At 54.6% G+C, this 18143-nt stretch overlaps 6 protein-coding genes across 6 annotated transcripts; 4 read left to right on the top strand and 2 right to left on the bottom strand.

The window, feature by feature from the left end:
• Nucleotides 1-1286: 1286 nt before the first annotated feature.
• Nucleotides 1287-5691, bottom strand: CkaCkLH20_04060 (AT hook domain-containing protein; the record flags this gene model as incomplete). The annotated part of the gene is made up of 3 exons (XM_038886779.1): nt 1287-1375; nt 1422-5354; nt 5421-5691. 3 exons carry the CDS (start codon nt 5689-5691, stop codon nt 1287-1289), a joined length of 4293 nt encoding a protein of 1430 aa, XP_038748029.1.
• A 914-nt stretch (nt 5692-6605) lies between these two features.
• Nucleotides 6606-7745, top strand: CkaCkLH20_04059 (4-hydroxybenzoate polyprenyl transferase; the record flags this gene model as incomplete). The annotated part of the gene is made up of 1 exon (XM_038886778.1): nt 6606-7745. The coding sequence occupies one exon, from the start codon at nt 6606-6608 to the stop codon at nt 7743-7745; it is 1140 nt and encodes a 379-aa protein (XP_038748028.1).
• Nucleotides 7746-8025: 280 nt separating this feature from the next.
• Nucleotides 8026-8583, bottom strand: CkaCkLH20_04058 (putative ribosomal protein S12; the record flags this gene model as incomplete). Its single annotated transcript, XM_038886777.1, has 2 exons — nt 8026-8204; nt 8337-8583. The coding sequence occupies 2 exons, from the start codon at nt 8581-8583 to the stop codon at nt 8026-8028; spliced, it is 426 nt and encodes a 141-aa protein (XP_038748027.1).
• Nucleotides 8584-9004: 421 nt separating this feature from the next.
• CkaCkLH20_04057 (uncharacterized protein) lies at nt 9005-9952 on the top strand (the record flags this gene model as incomplete). The annotated part of the gene is made up of 1 exon (XM_038886776.1): nt 9005-9952. The coding sequence occupies one exon, from the start codon at nt 9005-9007 to the stop codon at nt 9950-9952; it is 948 nt and encodes a 315-aa protein (XP_038748026.1).
• Nucleotides 9953-11284: 1332 nt separating this feature from the next.
• On the top strand, nt 11285-11643 carry CkaCkLH20_04056 (uncharacterized protein; the record flags this gene model as incomplete). The annotated part of the gene is made up of 2 exons (XM_038886775.1): nt 11285-11478; nt 11541-11643. The coding sequence occupies 2 exons, from the start codon at nt 11285-11287 to the stop codon at nt 11641-11643; spliced, it is 297 nt and encodes a 98-aa protein (XP_038748025.1).
• Nucleotides 11644-14094: 2451 nt separating this feature from the next.
• CkaCkLH20_04055 (microtubule binding protein) lies at nt 14095-17048 on the top strand (the record flags this gene model as incomplete). The annotated part of the gene is made up of 5 exons (XM_038886774.1): nt 14095-14136; nt 14249-15798; nt 15871-16306; nt 16658-16744; nt 16842-17048. The coding sequence occupies 5 exons, from the start codon at nt 14095-14097 to the stop codon at nt 17046-17048; spliced, it is 2322 nt and encodes a 773-aa protein (XP_038748024.1).
• Nucleotides 17049-18143: the final 1095 nt, after the last annotated feature.

Genomic DNA, 18143 nt, shown 5'->3' with positions numbered 1-18143 from the left:
ACGTTCAAAACTCGCGTCCGTCTCGGGCTTGTCCATTCTGACGGCGACGACAGACGCCCCATGCGACGAAGAACTGTATAAAAGACAAGCTTGCAATATGCCCCGGGTAGTTTCTTTACACCCGGATACCCCGGTCCGCATCGCGAAGAACGGAGTTACCAAAGATGCATGCTCGCTACCCATGATCTTTCGCGTGAGACTTGTGGCCCAAAGAGCCGTCTAGCGAGCTCCCGGCCAAGATAATCGGTCATCTTGCGGTCTCGTCTCTGTTGTGAGCTTATACAGGCAGTATGCATGATATCATGCGATCGAAAGTTTACAGGTAGAAGAATGACATCCCGGCTTAAGTTGAATATAATTTGTTCGATGTCTGGAGACACTAGGGACCGTCAACCGCATCGCCGGCTCCCTTCTCTCCCCATCTCGCTTTCGATTAACTGGCGATCGCCGCACGCCTTGCCCAGCATGCCGGACGAAGCATCACTACGCCAACAACTGAGCGTCACACGTAGACCGCAGTCGACGACGAATCGGATGTCGATCACCATCCAACTTGAACCCTCATTCCCGCGATTTATACCTGAGCTGAACTCTTGCTGACAAAACCCGTCCCATGTGGTGGTACAATCATTTATCACACCAAGGCCAAACGGAAGCATCAACCCGCCGCAGCAACTAGCTTACTTACACGATGCCCACACCCGACAGGTGAGATACACAACTCAAGATTTCAATTCCATTGAGAATATTCGTTCACAAACCAAAGAGAGCAAGTCATCACGCTTATGACGCTAGCAACGCTCAAATGCCAGAAATACCAGGCCATTCGAGCCGAGTCAAATAAGTCTGAGGGCGTTCGTCGTGTACAAGTGTGTTCAAACTTCGAGGGCAAAGCCCGAAGATATAACAGATTTCGAAGACAAGTTTTGTTGTTTAGATAGGAGAGCATATGCTACACCGAGATACATCACTGCATTTTGCCACGCTGCTCGCCTACATGTACACTGTGTCGGGGAAGTTTTCTTTGAGCGGCACGATGACGCGAGGTCTGACTGACACCAAGTTATGTTGAAAGTTTACCGAGCTCAATTGTCTGAAAGGAAGAAACCGACTGATGAGGGCTTCACGAAGCGTACGTTCATGATGAGTTTACTCATAGAGCTCGAATTAGGCTTCACTTTGCTAGTTACTTCGTTGAATGGGTATGAAACGGTACAAACTGCCAAAAGACCTGCCTAACGCCTACCATGACCGCCCGATTCCAATGTACTCGCAAATCCGTGCGACTAATCTGCACCAAAACACAAAATCTTAGTGACCACGGCCACGTCCTCTGGGGCGTCCACGTGGGCGACCTCTACCACCACCTCGGCCCCTTGATGAACCCCCCCGCGCATAGCTTGGGCCGGGAGAACCGATACCTGTTTCCGATTCAGACGAGGAAGAGATCTCGCTCTCAGACTCGGAGTCGATGCCACCCAGTTTGACGACCGTGGGACCGCCTGTGGACCGTCGCGGAGGCGGAGGGCTCGGGCTGGCACCAGGAATACCGGAGTCTGAAGAAGACGCGGACAACGGCGATGCTGCGGGAGCAGCGAAGTCTTCATCGATCTCATCACTCTTTTGCCAGCGCCTACCAGTTGCAGCCGGAGGCGGCGGCGTCATGTCCGGCGTGGAATCCTGTCTGGCTGGGCCAGGAGGAGGAGGCGTCATGTCTGGCGTGGAATCCCGCCTGGCTCCGCCGGGAGGAGACGGTGTCAAGTCTACGGTCGACTCCCTGGCTGGCTCCTGGGCTGGCCTGCTGGGAGGTGGCGGTGTGACATCAGGAGTTGACGCTCGAGATTCTCTGGCAGATAAGGTAGCCCTTTGGGGGAGAGATATCTCCACGGAGTCTCGAGCTGCAGCAGAGGGTGTTGACGTTGCAGCATGCTCACGTCGCTCTGATAGTGCCGGCGTGGCGGAAGGAGTGCCCCTAACACTCGACTTACGAGAGGTGAGCTTGAACTTGCCGCCACGGGCCGCAACACGGGCCGCCATAGACATCATCCGGCTTGCGCCAGCCGGAGGCGGTGGTGGGGATTTGTCACCGTCATCGTCGGCTGCAACTGCGGGCGGGGCAGTCTTGTTCTTAGGCGGCCGGCCACGACGCCTCTTGACTGGCTGCTGTCCTGCTTCAGTTTCGATGGACCTGGAAACCGTTTGTTGAGGAGTATCTTCGCCAGCCAGCTCCCGATCCAGCTCCGCTTCGAGCTCAGCTTCCGTTACATCGTGCAGCCCGTCTTCATCGTCATCGTCATCTTCCGAGTAGTTGCGGTTCCGAGCATTGAAGGAGCTAGCTGCATCGATTGTAGTAACGCGACTGAGTCCCGACCTTCGTGATGCGCGTTCCTCTCGTTTCTTCGCTGCGATATCCGATGCAGATGGCGTCGACACAGCAGCCGCCCTTGTAGCCGAAGCTGGGGTGGAGTTGTTTGTGCCCCTTGGCGGCCTTCCTCGTCTCTTAAACGTCTTCGGGGTTTCAGTAGTAGTCGCAGCGGCAGCATCAGCCGCGTCAGTTCCCTTCTGAATGAGCGCACGAATCGCGTCGGAAGCAAGGTCCAGAGGGTCCGCGCTGCTGTCACCAGGCTGAGGCTCATCGTTCTCGACAAACAGCTTAGCACTGTAAGCAGGTACAATGTCATCTGGATCGTCAAGCATAGGCTCTTCAACCTCCGCGTACGACACCTTAGGCCGTGCGTGTCGGAGTTCTGGAACGTTGGCAGGATATGAAGGAGGCCAAGATATGGCTGATGTGCCTTTTGAGCGCTGAGCATCTCCGGTCTGTCCAGCTTCTCCCTCCTCCAGCTGAGCCGGTGCCTGATCCTCGGGCGCTACGCTGGCCTCTCCAGACTGTCCCGCCTCGCCATCCCCAGCTGCATTTGCATCAGCAGAGGCAGCTTGGAATGAACCAAACAATGCAGGATCCATCGCAGATTCGTCCGTTGGGTTGTCTTTCTTCGGCTTCTTCCGGTGGTGACTACGAGGTGCGTTGAAATCCGGGTCAAGGTCATTTTCTTGCTTCGCTTTTCTCTTGACAGCTCTGAGGGTCTTCTTGAGGAATTCAGCCTCTTCGTCGAACTGCATCTCGCCGGGCATGGGCATCTGGAACGGGTCGAACAGGATTTGGTCGGGTCCAGATGGCTCGTAGTAGCCCATACCGAGCATGCGTTGGCCCATACTCATAGGATCCGGGTAGGCTGACTGGTCCCAGTTGCCATCCGCACCCATGTCGGCAACCGGTACAGATTGATCCTGCTGCGCCTGGGACATGTCCATGTCGCCGTCGAGACCGCTCTGATCCGGATATTGCTGCACGTCTTGCCCATCGAAAACATGACTCTGGTCGCCGTATCCATTCGTGCCGTTAGCAGCAGGATGAGCGCCGTTAGCGCCATTTGCGATATCCTCAGCTACAGCTGCAGCCGGTTCCTGGGCCTTGGCAGTATCGGCTTGCTCTCTCAGGTTCATCATCCGCTTGCTATTTGTGCTGCGACCTTCTTCGCCCGAGGCCTTCAGCCAGCTCAAGTTGTGGACGCGGAAATCGACCAAGGCCTCCACACTTCTGTCATCCGCGATGGGTCGGGTATCATGGCCAAGGAGAGTGTTCTTCGGCGCATACGGAGTGGTGGTTCCGGCGCGGCGACATGCGCCACAGTTGCAAATTCCCAAACATCTTGGACAGAGCCAGTTTTCGTTTTCCTGAACCGTCTGAGGCATCAGGTCAAACGCCCGGTAGAGAACACCATAGCAAAAGCCTTCCTTGCAGTCGGGATTCGAGCAAAGTTGGACTTTGTACGCATAGTCCTTGTGGCAGCAGACGTGACAGCGACGAAGTTCTCCCTTCTTCTTCTTGCGCTTGTACTTCTTCTTCTTCGGTTTGCCGTTGTCATCCAGTTCGGGCTCGTCTTCGGACTCTGTGAGACGCTTCTCCTCGTCGAGTTTTGAGATGTCCTTGAATGGTCTTCTGCTCAGGCCCTCTTGGCAGAGTTGAGCAAGTGATTTCTTCCCACGTCGAGTCCGAGCAATTTCAAGCGGCTGAGGAGACAGCTCGATGTCGACAAAGCCGTCATTCTTGATAATCATTGACCGCCACAGCTCGTAGTTCTCTGTGAGCTCTGACCATTTCCACTGTTCACACCATTGCAGCTTCGAGATGCAGAGACATGATCGTCCCATGGCGTAGCACTCCATACAGACATCGTATGCATCCTCATCACCGTTAACCAGAGTTCGCACACAGTGCTTGCAGGTCAGAAACCGGTTGAAGATGTTCGATCTGCAGTATGAGCAGGTGACGCAAGAGTCGTACTCGACATACTCAATCTTGTTCTCTTTGGTTGCAAACATCTCATCGACGAGAATCTCCGTGAACAGAGAGAATAGGTGTCGGAAGTCGTTGGCGAGCTGTTTGAATCGCGCGGAAGACCGGAAGAGATCGGAACCCAGTCCAAGGCCCATCTCGCTGTTCTCTTCAGCCTGAACCATCTGCGCGTAGTACTTCTTGAGGGTGTAGTAGATGATCGCCTTGTTTTTGTACTGCTCGTCGCGGCAAACAAGTCGGGCCTTGGGGAGTGCCTCATGAAGGGCCATGTCCAGCGTCTCAACAGTCGTTCGATTCCACGCAACCTTCATGGTGCGTGTGCCCCTGTTCCATACTTGGTGGGGAGCCAGAGGCGGGATGAGAATGAAGTCCCCAGGCTTCTGTTCGACAATGTAGACCGGGAAAGTCGCCTTCTTCCAGGCGTTGATTTGAGCAAAGTGCTTCTCGATCTCAATGTCGTGTCCAAGCATGGACAAGAAGTACTCGCGGACAACTTCTCGATCCTTCGTCTCCGTCATGAACCAGATGGAGCTGCCGGGTTTCTCTCCATTTTCGCTTCCTGAGGCTTCCACCATGATGTTCTGACCTAAACTGGCGCACATTTCTCGGTGGGCGGGGGTGTATGTTCCTTCGTGGCCGATGTAACACATCAGGTTCTGCGCCCGCATCTCTTCAGGGAGACTTGACATCAAATCTCCTGCGCGGGCGATAGTCTTTTCGCCCAAGCCGCGGAAGACGTCGCTGACGCGGTTATCCGCGCCTCCCTTTTCCGTCACATTTTCATTCATGTAGAACAGGCTCGGGGGTATGACCTTTTGAAGGTGTTCGTGCCACTCCGGGGGGCAGTCGATATCTTTGAGGTATAGTCGCTGTCTTCGTTCGTCGCGGAAATTATTCGGTGTCCATTGGTTTGTGAGCTGCTTCATCGCTCGTAGATAGTGTCCCATAGTCATCGGGATTTCGGACTGGCTGCCGATATCACGAACATTTTCCTCTTCGATCTCGACGGGTTAGATAGTTGAACATGATTGAGTGGGAACACAGAGTGTGAAGAACTCACGTTTCTTGTCGTAGGTGGTCTCGAGCCATTCGCCGCTGAATAGGCTCTTGGGAAGGGCGTCATTCCATTTCTCAATCACCAACGGCTTTCCTCCTTTGATGACCTGAAGATATACGAGCTTCTCGAATTCTTGAGGACCCAGGCCCTTGATTTGTGCCGTTGAGACTCGGAGAACCCATTCGAAGTTGGGAGTCCTGTCGACGAGGTCATGAAGGTCCAAATCCGGCGGTATCGGATCGAACTTCGCCTGGGGATGCATCGAAGGAGCCATCTTGGTGGGAGAATCACCACGCAAGGTGGGGTATCTTCAGAGACGCGTCGGTTAAGGATGCATTCGGGGTGTGCAAGTCGCTTCGGTTCTGGATGTGCAGAGGTCGAGTCGTTGAGGTTGGGCAGCTTGGCGTGCCGAGTTGATATGATGCGAGATGTGGACAGAGGAAGGCGCAATCGGCACCAGCGTCGCGATGGAAGGCGCTTGAGCGTGTCGCGAAAACGACGGAAGGTGGCGCCGAACAAGGCTGACCAATTCACGTCCAAAAGTTGAGCGAGGTTGGAAACTCAAATGCGCAACCAATCAAACAGGCGCGCCACGCACGGACCATGCGCAGTATCAAGGGTAGGTCGGTCCCGTCGTTGACAGCTCCAAAACTCGGTTTCTTCGGTGCGACGAACTGCTCAAGGTGAGTAGGCGGTGGGAAAATCCAAATAGCTCCTTTGCCCGGTGTAGGTGAGTCGAAGTTTCCTTATATGTGAATTCTCCTTTTGACTCCCACCAATCGTGTTCGAGATGGGCAAGAGCCCACTCCCACTGCCGACTGCCGACTGCCTTTTTTGGTAGCTGTGTAAGTTTTGCTCGTGAAGATATCCAGGATGAGCTTCGCTCGTTGTGAGATCGGCCTGCAAGACATATTTCTTTTTTATTGTTTGCGATAACATATTTCAACCCAACATGCAAAATTTTATTTTCGGTCCTTTGAGCGTATTTTTGCGTTCAAAACTATGGCCAAGTTTTGGCGTCCCCTTCAATATCTCTCTCTGCACATGGTCTTCGATAGCATCGTCCGAGCATATAAAACTCATGGACTAACATTCTTTCAGTGAGTTGAAATGAGGCAAGCCATCCTGCTCAGAGGCCCCCTGCGGGCGGCATGTCAAGCTTCATCCCGGAGAAATGCCTTGTTGCCCATGAAGCCACCGGGACTCGGGCTTCAAGCGCATAGGAAGCCCGTCACGAATCTCGTCCTACGGAGTTCAGTCCGCCAGCAGCAGACGGCCCTACACACATCAGCAAAGTGCCTCACGGCGTCTCTGACACAAAACACGCCGGTAGTCCCGCCGCCTTCCGACTCCGTCTACACGCCGCCCAAGACCGGCCTTCTCTCTTACCTGCCGGCATCGTGGGTTCCTTACGCCGAGCTCGTTCGAATCGACAAGCCGATGGGTACCTACTACCTCTTCTTCCCATGCCTCTTCTCGACACTTTTGGCCGCGCCGATGGCCATGGCAGGTCCCGGTGCGGTCATCGGAACCTCTCTTCTCTTCGCCTCTGGCGCTCTCATTATGCGCGGCGCAGGGTGTGCTATCAACGACCTCTGGGACCGCAACCTCGATCCCCACGTCACGAGAACCAAGTTCCGGCCCATTGCGCGGGGTGCCATTACCCCCTTCCAAGGTCTCGTGTTCACTGGTACCCAACTTCTGGCCGGGCTGGCAGTCCTGGTTCAGTTTCCTACCTCCTGCCTCTACTACGGCATCCCGAGTCTTCTCCTCGTCGCCTCATACCCTCTCGCCAAGCGCGTCACATACTATCCCCAAGCCGTCCTCGGCCTGACCTTTTCCTGGGGCGCTATGATGGGCTTTCCGGCGCTCGGCATCGATCTGCTCTCCAACAGCGCAGCACTGACTGCTGCTGCGTGTCTGTACTCGTCAAATGTCGCTTGGACGGTGCTGTATGACATGATCTATGCCCATCAGGACATCAAAGACGATGCCAAGGCCGGCATCAAGAGCATCGCTCTGAAGCACGATGCCGAGACCAAGCAGGTCTTGACTGGCCTGGCCGCAGTTCAGATTGGTCTTTTGGGCATGGCTGGCTTCGCCGCTGGCGCTGGCCCTCTCTTCTACATCGGAAGCTGTGGAGGTGCGGCGGTAACCCTTGGCATCATGATCAAGAGGGTCAACCTCAAGAGTGTGGAGGATTGTTGGTGGTGGTTCTGCAACGGCTGCTGGCTCACCGGTGGTGTCATCAGCTTGGGTCTTGCTGCCGACTACGTTGCACGATACCTGCAAGGCGAAAAGGTGGAGGAAGAGACTCAACAGGCGTAGAGGACGTCATGCGTGTACCAACATCATCTGTATTCATAGCACATAGAAATCGGTAATACCCCGTTCATCACGCCCGATACCCCATTTTGTGTGTTCTTTGCGCGTAATGATGCAATGCCATGTCCCGTTTTGGTGACTTTCATGATGTTTTATTTCATCGACCAAAGTCTACCCGCAGTAGTCAGGACCATCCATAACCGTGTGATGCCAATGCAAGCGTGAACTCCGAGTGCCGAATTTTCTTCCACTGCCTCCCATCTTGTCGAGCCTTTCGTTACGTTTAAGATCTGGGCTTCTCCTTCTTCTCCTTCCACAGGGCGAGCAGACCGACACCGGAAACCTTGACGACCTTGAAACGGACACCGGGAATATCACCCTTGGCCTTGCCCTTGCGACCGAAACCAGCCAGGAGGACCTCGTCGTTCTCGTCAACGAAGTTCAAGCAACCGTCGTTGGGGACTGTGAAAGAGTAAAACCGTCAGCAATTCTGTCATCTAGGCCACCTCATCTCCTCCGTTTCCACTTCTTGCCCATCCACATCTGTCCTTCCATCATCGAATCGAAGAAAATATCGGGAGGGGGTGTTCGTACCGAAAGCAGTGACCTTCTTGCCGTTCTTGATCAACTGAACACGAACGCACTTTCGGATAGCGGAGTTGGGCTGCTTGGCCTCGACACCGACCTTCTCGAGGACGATGCCCTTGGCGTGGGAGGAACCACCGAAGGGGGAGGACTTGAAGGCGGTACCCAGGGCACGCTTCTTGTAGCTGAGGTCAGACCACTTCTGGTCCTTGCGGTGAAGGCGCAGCTTGCGCGCGGCGTTAAGTCCACGAGGCATGGTTGCTTTGAGGTTATATCGTCAGTTCAAGAACTTCTTCTGTGATGAATGAAAAAGGCGGGGGTGCGATCGGGAATTCGTCGTCGGCTTCGGGGAAAAAATATTTTTCGTCGGTGACGGGTGCGAGGGCTTGGGTATGATGGCGTAGGCGTAACGTACCGATTGGTTTGGGGGTATCGCGAGTATTGACTTGGTGGTGATCGTATGGGCCTACTTCGACGCTGCAAGAAACTCGACGCACCCAACTGAGCTGGTCAGAGAAAAAATTGAGGGTTTGCCCTAAATTTTCAGTCACGTGTGGCAGCAAGCTGGTCAAAAAAGCGAACGCGCAGTGGCTGGTGGTGGCTTTGGTGTCCGCTTTTCTGGTCCAATCAATCGACGGCTGGGAGAGCTCCCCGTCCGCGAACCCCACGTCGCCAGGATGCCCCCAGGTCCGCAACCCATCCGCGTTCTCAACCAATACGATCAGATGTCAAGAGACGCTGTCTCAGACGGAAAGTCCAGAGCGCGGAATGTTCACGACGACACGCAAAATGTAGGCATGTCTCAATCAGCCAAGACCAAAGGAAAGCAGCGGGATCCCCCGCCATCCCTCTTTCTCCATCCCTCGCCATCCGCCTCTCATGCATCGCTGCCGGGCATCCTCGCGCCAGGAGCGCCGGCAACTTCATCTACAGGAGTGACAGCGTTGCCACCGCCGCCAGCCATGAACCTGCAACGGAACGGATCACTTCATACCGGCTCGGTGGTCACGCCGTCCGTTGCCCGCCCCGCCGGCCGCAACCTCAAGACGGCCGACAGTGCCCGCAGCACCGACAGGACCGACGCATTATGGGCCGAGATGCAGGCGACGCTCGAAGAGGTTGAGCTCTCGGCGGCTGGCGGAACTCACGTCTTTGGACCGGATCACGACCGCAAGCTGGAAGAGCTGCGTACGGCCCAGATTGCGCTCGCTCAGGCCTGGGCTCGCAGCGAAGCCGATGAGGCCATCGAGACCGGCCAGCGCTCCAACACATCCGCCGCTGGCGAGGAAGTCCGCAACCTGAAGAGTGCGGTATTGGGAGAGACGGGCATCGCGTCAGATGGCGGTGACGGCCCGCGGAGCACGGGGTCCGGCAGCGCGCGACCAGGCAGCAGCGGAGGAACGGAGTGTCTCGGTGCTAAGCTCGAGCAGGAGACGGAAGTGGACATCCTGCTCGCGCGCAAGAGGCGGGAGGCCAACGACCGGTACTTCCAGCGAGTCAACCAGGGTGTGTTGGACGTCGTGGCCAAGCTTGAGGATGTCGCTGTTGCAATGCAGGCTGTCGAGCAGGAGACCAAGGACATTTGGGGCGAGAGCGAGAGCGTGACTGGAAGTGCAAAGGGATAGAGGCCTTTGAGGGTCTTGTGGACGTTACGACGCCCCTGAATCTTCCACTACAACTTGTTTCTACGCGACTCGAATTACCTTGCTTGGAGTTTCTACTGGGGATCTTGAATCGGCGTTGGGGATCACATGCATGGGAGCGTGCAGAAAACAGAGGTAGGATAGTGGCCTTGGTAATGAGTCGTACTGGTGCCTATACTTCTCAGGCTAATAACAGACACTGAATCAATGATAATCTTATACATGTCGAGTGTACTGTAGGAGGCGTTATTGTCAAGATGTCAATTATGGTTTGGCAGACAAATGCAGTACGGGGACGGAAAGTCACTTCGGACCGCCAGCATCGTGTCGGTCCGTCATTCTCATTGCTGGTCTCGTCATCGGTAGACCCGGAAAGAACTGTCCACGTGAACCAATCCATCTTTTGGATCATATCGACATGTCACCGTCCTCCTTGAGATTTCCAACTCCGGGAACGACGGGAGCGTGGAACGGCCGATAGCGCCGTTGAGCAACCGGTTGCGGTTGGAAATCTGTCAGTCACCGCAGCGTTCATCGTGTGTTTCGTTCTACAGCGGGCCGATGAAAATGGTGCAACAAACTATGCACTCACAGCAGTGAGTCTGAAGTGGTGGCCCTACTACGTATTCCGCTGGACCTTCCAGACAAGGAAGGCCGGGTTCAGACGGAACGAAGTTCAAGCACGCAGAGATACAGCATGGTGGAACTTCCGCTGCGACTGTGAAGCTCTGCCAAGACCCTTGCCACCTAGAGAGTCGGACGGAACGGCCAAAAGAGTTTAGAAGCATATGCGTGTCGAATCGATGGTGTCGGGTTGTCCCATCATTGCCGGGCTCCACCACTCCACGTCCATCACCAATGACGCTCGCTACGGGCGGGCCCCCTTTTGCGGTACAGCGCACCTTGCAGGGCAGGTGGTAGCTGTTGTGCTGTGGAAGGCGTTCTTAGTGGCCTACCGCGGTGTCGGGGCACCTCACTTCATTAAGCGACTGGACCAGTGACAGTCGCCGGACAAAGTCAACCAGGAGACTTCCAGGTCCGTCTGTCACCGATCAACTTGCTCCTTGCATCCACCCATCCCAATCCTCGCTCCGTCTCCGTCTCCAGCAAACAACGATTTAACACTCGCGAACCCCCCACTCGTCGACAGATCACCCTGGGGACTTCATTTACCGTATAGTACAGACTGTCCTCGCCATTTCCGCCAGTCCGCGCAACCCTCGACATCGGTCGATACATCCGTCGCTCTGACCTCAAAGCGCTCAACACCAAACACCTCTGGATCCGACCAACGTCGAACAACAATCCGACAAAATGAGACCCTACGCTTTCCTCGCCGCCGCTCTCACCATCGCCTCCGGCGTCATTGCTGTCGACCAGATGAAGTCCGTCATCATCTGGACCGACAAGCCGTCCGTCACGGACGACATGATTGATAAGGCCAGGAAGGCCATCGAGGAAGCCAAGGGCAAGATTACTCACATCTACAACATGCAGGACGCCTTCAGGTATGAACGAGCTGGCGCTCGAGTGAGGAGTACCCTTTTGCGGCCGCTAACCAGGTGTGTAGGGGATTCGCTGCTGTAGCACCCGAACAGGTTCTCAAGAATGTGAAGGCTATGGAGGGCGGCAACGAGATGAATGTCGACGAGGACCGGGTCGTCAGCGGTTAATCGATCTATCGAAACCCCAACGCCAACGATACCCCGATGGCACGACCCGCGATACGATTATTGTGTGAAAGATTCGACTAGTAAAAGAAGGACTTTGGCTGGACTAGGTCACGAGGACAAATGATATCCGCCCCCTTCCCGGCGGCTGCGACAGGGACAAGCAAGGAGGCACTTTTTTACCCCCATTTTCGTCTATAGACGGTATTATCGCTACGGAGTCAGGAGTTTCTCGAAGTTGTTGCAGTGTGTTTTCGGACACCACGTACCTTAAGTAGGGCGAGAAGATTTGTTGGGGGCCACAACGGCTCTCAGTCCTCCTCGACGCCACAAATCAAAAACCAATATCAAAGCATACATTATTTCTGACTCGGATCTGGCCTCGACGGCTTGCTCTCGTATTGATGTATTGATGGAATTTAGGGTCTTAGCATCGTTGAAGACACAGACGTCATGGCGCCTAGTGGACGATCGTTCACCAAAGACAGGACGGATGCGGCTCACAACCACATGGCAATCGACGTCAACAACAAGCTTCACGGGAAGCCTTCCCAGTGACAGTCCACATGCTGTGATGTGCCTGACGTGTGGAGAGTTTATCGTGTGCGGCAAGCAGATGCGCAGATCAAAAGCGGATTTCTGCGCGTTCTAGCCTGCTCCACTGCCCGGCCCAGAAACCCCATTCAACTTGATGAGAAATGGATATGTCACTGTGGACGCAATCTCGGGTTTTGCAGGCGTACGTATCGTCCAGAGTGCCCTCGTGCCCTCACGGCAGACGCGTAGCTCAGGAGAGATGGTCCTCGACTGCGCACTTGGCGGGACAAAGGCCGGCGTTTCTGATGTCCCTCGGCTGGGCTGCCTGTTGGATGGGAAGGCTCTGATGAAGAATACATGGTCATGTCACAGACGAGTCAAAGCGCATTGTGGGGTGTCTTCTGAGGAGGAAACACCAGTCTTTTAGGGGAAGATGCGGTTTTCTCAATCACGATGAAGAAAGATAACGCAAGGGGGCTGGAGAACAGGAGAAGCAATAGTCAGTCTTAGTTCGTCACCAGCTACGGTCCACCAGACGCCCAAGGCAACGCTACGGTCGCTACCGTGCCGGACCAACCTCCCCAAACTTTTACGGAGCAGATGGGATTTCTGGAGGATCTGACAACCGCGACCATGGGCGATTCCGACTGGAACGCTGTGAGTGATATTGGAGGGTTAGCCGAAGCATGGCTCAAGGGATATCCAAGGCGAGTCTGTGCTCCCTCACCACCAGTCTTCAGACTACGCAATATAGGAATAGGACATGTTTTACCCGTGTTCGGTGTTATTGAGTAGAAACAGCTAGTACTGTTCATCCGACAGGTCCTTGGGTTGCTGACCGGTCGTCCTTGTGTCACCGTGTCAGGTTGATTGTCTGCGAGCAGCAGTCCCGATTATGATTCTTCGTGATAAGCCTTTCTTCGAGAACCGCAGGCATCCTCGCGAGAAAAAGGAAAGCCAGCAGGATCATTTTGCTCTGTTATGCGAAAATGAAAGGCTTACTGTCGCGGCTGCTGTTTGGCCGGCCTTCCAGGCTGGTCCTAGGGTCAAAGAGGGAAACAAGGCGCTGTCAGTGGCCTCTGGTCCTCTCGAGGAGCGGCCGCCCCACCGTAGCATCAAGCCCCCTGGACATCCGTCCCGCTTCGCGTCACTTGGAGTTTCGGGCTTGGGGGCGGGAGGTGCCTTAATGTAAGGATGTACCTGTCGACCGGCAGTCGCTGTCGTCTACTGCTGACGATGCTGGGTGATTAGCTGGTTACCTGATCCGCCTTAGCACTTTAGGTAGCTGCTAGGTGCGCACGTCGCGGCAAGGTGCCTCGACTAAGACTTCCCTAGCTGCCTTTGGCAATCGATAAGGGGAGCTTCGATGCAGCAGGATGCAGGTCATGCAAGATTGAGGTCGGGTGGATTCGACAGAGAAGGGTTGGAACGTGAACAATGCGCCTGTCTTTGGATGACAAGACACTTTTTTTCCTCCTTCCCTTTCGTACCCTGCAATCTGTCGCAGTACAATTCAGTTGAATCCCTTTCAACACCTGTGCACGAACAAGGCCTTCTCCCGGTTTTTGGCCTTTCACCGCCCTTCCTCGGCCGACGACGAGGGCTTCGACAAAACCATTTTTATACTTTATTGTCTCCCTCCCTCGCCCTCCCTACCGCGCCCCGTCCGACTGCCTGATCTATGCGATGCGAACTTTCCGGGTCCATGGAACCACACAACATTTGCCGCTTTGACTTACAACAAGCACGAACACAACGACGAACCTAGTGGAACCCGAACCGAACCTACCTAGCTGTTTTCCACGTGCTGCTCCAAAACCCCGAGGCATAGGAAATCTAGAATACCGACGACAGACGAAGACGACGACACCCACGACTACGACTGCCACGAACGTTACGACGCGATAGACGGGCAAGATGCCGTACTCAGAGGGCGCGCAGGCCGCGCTTGTGCAATGGGTAAGTCTTCATCCTTGATCTTCCCTGCAAATTAGCTATGTTTGCTAGCAGCCATATTGTCCTGCTATCCCAATGGCACCCGAGAAGACCCTATGCTGACCTCTTCTTATAGGCGAACACGTTTCCCCTTGATAAAAAGGCTGACTCAATAAACGACTTCCTCGATGGCCATCTCCTTTCCCAGGTCCTACAGGACCTTGACCCCTCCTACGACGCGAACACCGGCGAAGGCGCTCTCTACGATGTCTACAAAGGCATCAACAGGCTGGTCTACCGCGAGTGCCCAGGGCTCTCCGGCAAAGTCAAGGCTGCCGACATCCGTCCCAGAGCCAGAGAAGCGCACCCGGAAGCTATCTCCCAGGTACGGGTCATGAATACTCAAGCCTCCCACCGGCTGCCGCCCAGGAACTATGCACTAATTCAGAAATCCTCTCAGCTTATCGCCGTTCTTTTTGCCATTGCCATGCTCGGAAGTAACAATGAACGATACGTCACACGCATTACCAAAGATCTCTCGGACAAGGCGGTCCTCTTCCAACTCCAGCGGATCACCCAGGACATGAACACGGCAATCAACGAGTTCAACGAGGCTGAACTGGAGGATCCTTCAGACGTCGCCAACGAGAGCCATGATGCCGATCTTGCAATGGAAGCCGACAATATCCGTCTCCGCGCCGAAATGGACAAAAGGGGGAAGCTGCTCGCAGACATGGAGACGCGCCTGGGTCATTTGCAAGAGAGCTATGACGACCTCAAGGACGAGGTCGTCGCGAAGGGACGAGAATTGGAAGCGTTCCACAGCGCTCAGGATGGCGCCGGGAAGGAGGTCATCAGATCGCTGGAGTTGAAGCTGCGTGAGCAGGACGAGCTCATTGCCAACCAGGAAGCGCAGGCCGAAGATGATCGCATTGCCAAGGAGCGACTGCAAAGCGAGGTCACCGCTCTCAAGGCCAAGACGCAGAAGCTCGAGACTCTCGACGATGAAGTGAAGGAGCTGCGTTTCAAGAATGAAGAGCTCTCTCGCAAGGCCAACATGGTGGAACGGTACAAGCAGAAGCTTGAGGCTCAGTCTGCGCTTTCGAAAGAGATGGATAACCTGCTTTACGAGAAGGAGCAGATGCAACGCGACCTCATCGAGTACGAGAAGGTCCTGAAGAGGAACCAGGCCTTGGAGCAGACGAACGAGCAATACGCCTCGAAGCTCAGAGATTATGAGCTGCAGTATGTCGAATTGGACGCCCAGCGCAGGGCTCTCCACGACGACACCATGCAGCTCAGAGCTCGCCTGCAAACCCTTGATGCCCAGCGTCTTTCGGATGAGAGGCTCATTGCCGAGCTGCAGGACCAGATTGCTGCGGGTACGGGCCAGTCGGCCATGTCCCCTGATGCTGCCTCTGCTGGCTTCAGCCTCGAGCAGGAACTTGAAGGGGCTGGCAGCAGTGCACCTCCTAACCTCAGTCTTGAGGTTTCCCGCCTCAAGGCCGAGAACAATCTTCTACGCAGTGGTATGGGCTCTGCATCGGAGAATGCTCGGCTACGACAGGAGCTGGACGATGAACGACGACAACGGGAACGCCTCCAGGGCACATACAACGAAACCTTTGAGAAGCACCAGCTTGCGGAAGCTCAAGTCAGCGCCTTGATTGGCGGTGGCGGCGAAAAGTCAGTTGAACTCGTTAATTTGGCTCTCCCACTTGGTCTGAAACGAGTACTAACCCAAGAATACTACTACAGCGAAGTGTTGGCGAATTTGAAGATCCAAGTTGCCCAGATGACCCATGAACTTCAGGCCGAGAAGCGAAGACTGAGCGAAGTCCAGGCTCAGCTTGCTGACAAGGATCGTGAGCTGCTCAGCGCGAGGACAGATCTTTCTGCCGTGGCGAAGGATAGTGTCGACGCCCTCGAAGAACTCAAGTCCACCGACCAGCTCATCTCGGCATCAGTTCGAGAGGAGCTTGAGGCTGCCCGCCTGCAAATCAAGAACCTCAGCGCTGACCTAGAGAACCGACAAAGTTCACTCATCAACGCCTTGCTCGAAAAGGACAAGATCCGTAAAGAACTGGACGAGGCGAAAGAAGGACGGCCAGAGGGTGCCGAACCAACGGAGGCTGTTCAGAAGCTTCAGGACAAGGTTGAGAAGCTGCGCACGCGACTCAAGGAGCGACAATCGGTGAGTGATGATCTCCGCCCTCAGTCCCCATGTGCGACCCATGTCGGTGTATCCCAGCTGCCGGCTGTGCCCTCACCGGCCGTCCTGTACGACAGCAACCCGTCATTCCGGATGCGGGCACCTGCTTGTCACTCTCATACCTTCTCGCAAGTCCAGCCACGGTATAAGGTGCCCGAACAGAAGGCGGGTTGGATAAGAACTGTGACGAGCAAGATATTTGGGCGATCAGATTCTTCATCACGCTCTAGATCTCCATCACCTTCTTGGCGTCGATTGCGATTTGACTTTTGATCTGTCATGGAATGATGTGTAGGTTTGAACGGCCAAAGCTGACAATGAGTTTCTCTGCAGCAACTGGAGAAGTCTGAGCAAGATAAGTACGATTTGCAACGGAAGCTCAAGGCAGCGGAAGGTGGAGAGGCGGCTGCGGCTCAGAAGGTACGTTTTGACCATAATATGTTACCCTTTGAATGGAATTATCCTCCCAAGTACGGATCTTGTGTGACTAGGCCAATGCTGACTCTTTAACGAAAAGGCCGCGAGCGACCAAATTATCAAGAATCTTCAACGCGAAAACGCCCTTATTGCTACCGCTTGGTACGATCTTACTAGCCGTATTCAGAGCAACCATGTGGTGCTGCAACGGAGGAACGAGGTGCCCAAGAGCTGGCTGGGTAAACAGCGACAAATGGTCAACGGTATGACATCCCCCTCTTACAAACGACGACGTGACAAGTGCTGACATACTGTTGCAGCCACTCCTAGGAGGTAGAGCAACCCAAAGTGTCCAATGCACCCTACGCAGGCACCCATCCCATCCTGAAAAAAATCTAGCCTCTTCTTAAGCCCCTTTTTATATCTTATCTCAACCTCTTTTTACTTTTATTGGCACCTTGATCCTGGAGTAGCAGAAGGCATCGTTGTTGGCGTTGGCTTCTTTCTTTGGTCTTAGCGGATAATGGGATGGCTTGGCTGGCCTGCATCTCGGAAGGGGGAAAGGGGGGAGGAGCATTGCATTGCATCGCGTGGTGGTCGGGCGGCACTCTCTGTCTCTCTCTCTCTGTTGTTGCTTTCACAACGGTTCTTTCTACTCCTTTTACAAAAGCAAGAGAAAGAAAAGAAAGCCTTGCTTTGTGTGTTTGTGTGTCGCGCCCCGTCTCGTTTCTACATGACCCTCCTTTCTCCTTTGTCTATAGTTTCTAGCGCGTGGTTGGGGAGGACGCAAGCCTTCATTTTTAAACCTCGATGAAAATGGTATAGAGAATGGAGACGGAGTATCGATCTTATCATGACACTGAAATTTCGATGTGCCTACGGGTTCTCGGCAACCATGTGGCTGGTGCTGGTTTTCTCTCGTTCCTGGTTGTCAAGTACATATCACAGCAAGGATGGCGGCGTCGCCTCGAAGTTGATGCCGATATCCTCGGGCAAAGCCATCGGAGCGCTCGATTAGGTTCAGGGGCGACCAGCAAGCCGTCCCCTTCGTGCTGCGTCATTTCATCAAATGTCGGTCCTCACGGAAGTAGAGGCATTGACGAGGGCCAGTTTTTTCGCTCATCCGCGTGGAGTCCTGGACTGGTCCTCCGGAAGTCGGGAAAACCGGCCCCGTATTTATTTTGGTGGAAGGCCAGGTATGGAATGCCGAGGATACGCCCGAACTCGGCGCCACGCGACCGCGTCCCCCGACTCTGTGTATCACTTGAAATGTCACCATTGGAAGGAAAGGACGGGTTTGTTTTGAAATGTGTTTTGATGTTCAGTGCCCCATCCAACTGCCGGTTTTGGTTATTAGTGAGACAAGTGGTTGTAGTACATACAAGCGTGCGATATTTCTACA

The sequence above is a fragment of the Colletotrichum karsti genome (genome assembly GCF_011947395.1).
Source record: "Colletotrichum karsti strain CkLH20 chromosome Unknown Scaffold10, whole genome shotgun sequence".
Taxonomy (NCBI): Eukaryota; Fungi; Ascomycota; class Sordariomycetes; order Glomerellales; family Glomerellaceae; genus Colletotrichum; species Colletotrichum karsti.
This window is presented reverse-complemented; position numbering and strand designations above follow the sequence as displayed.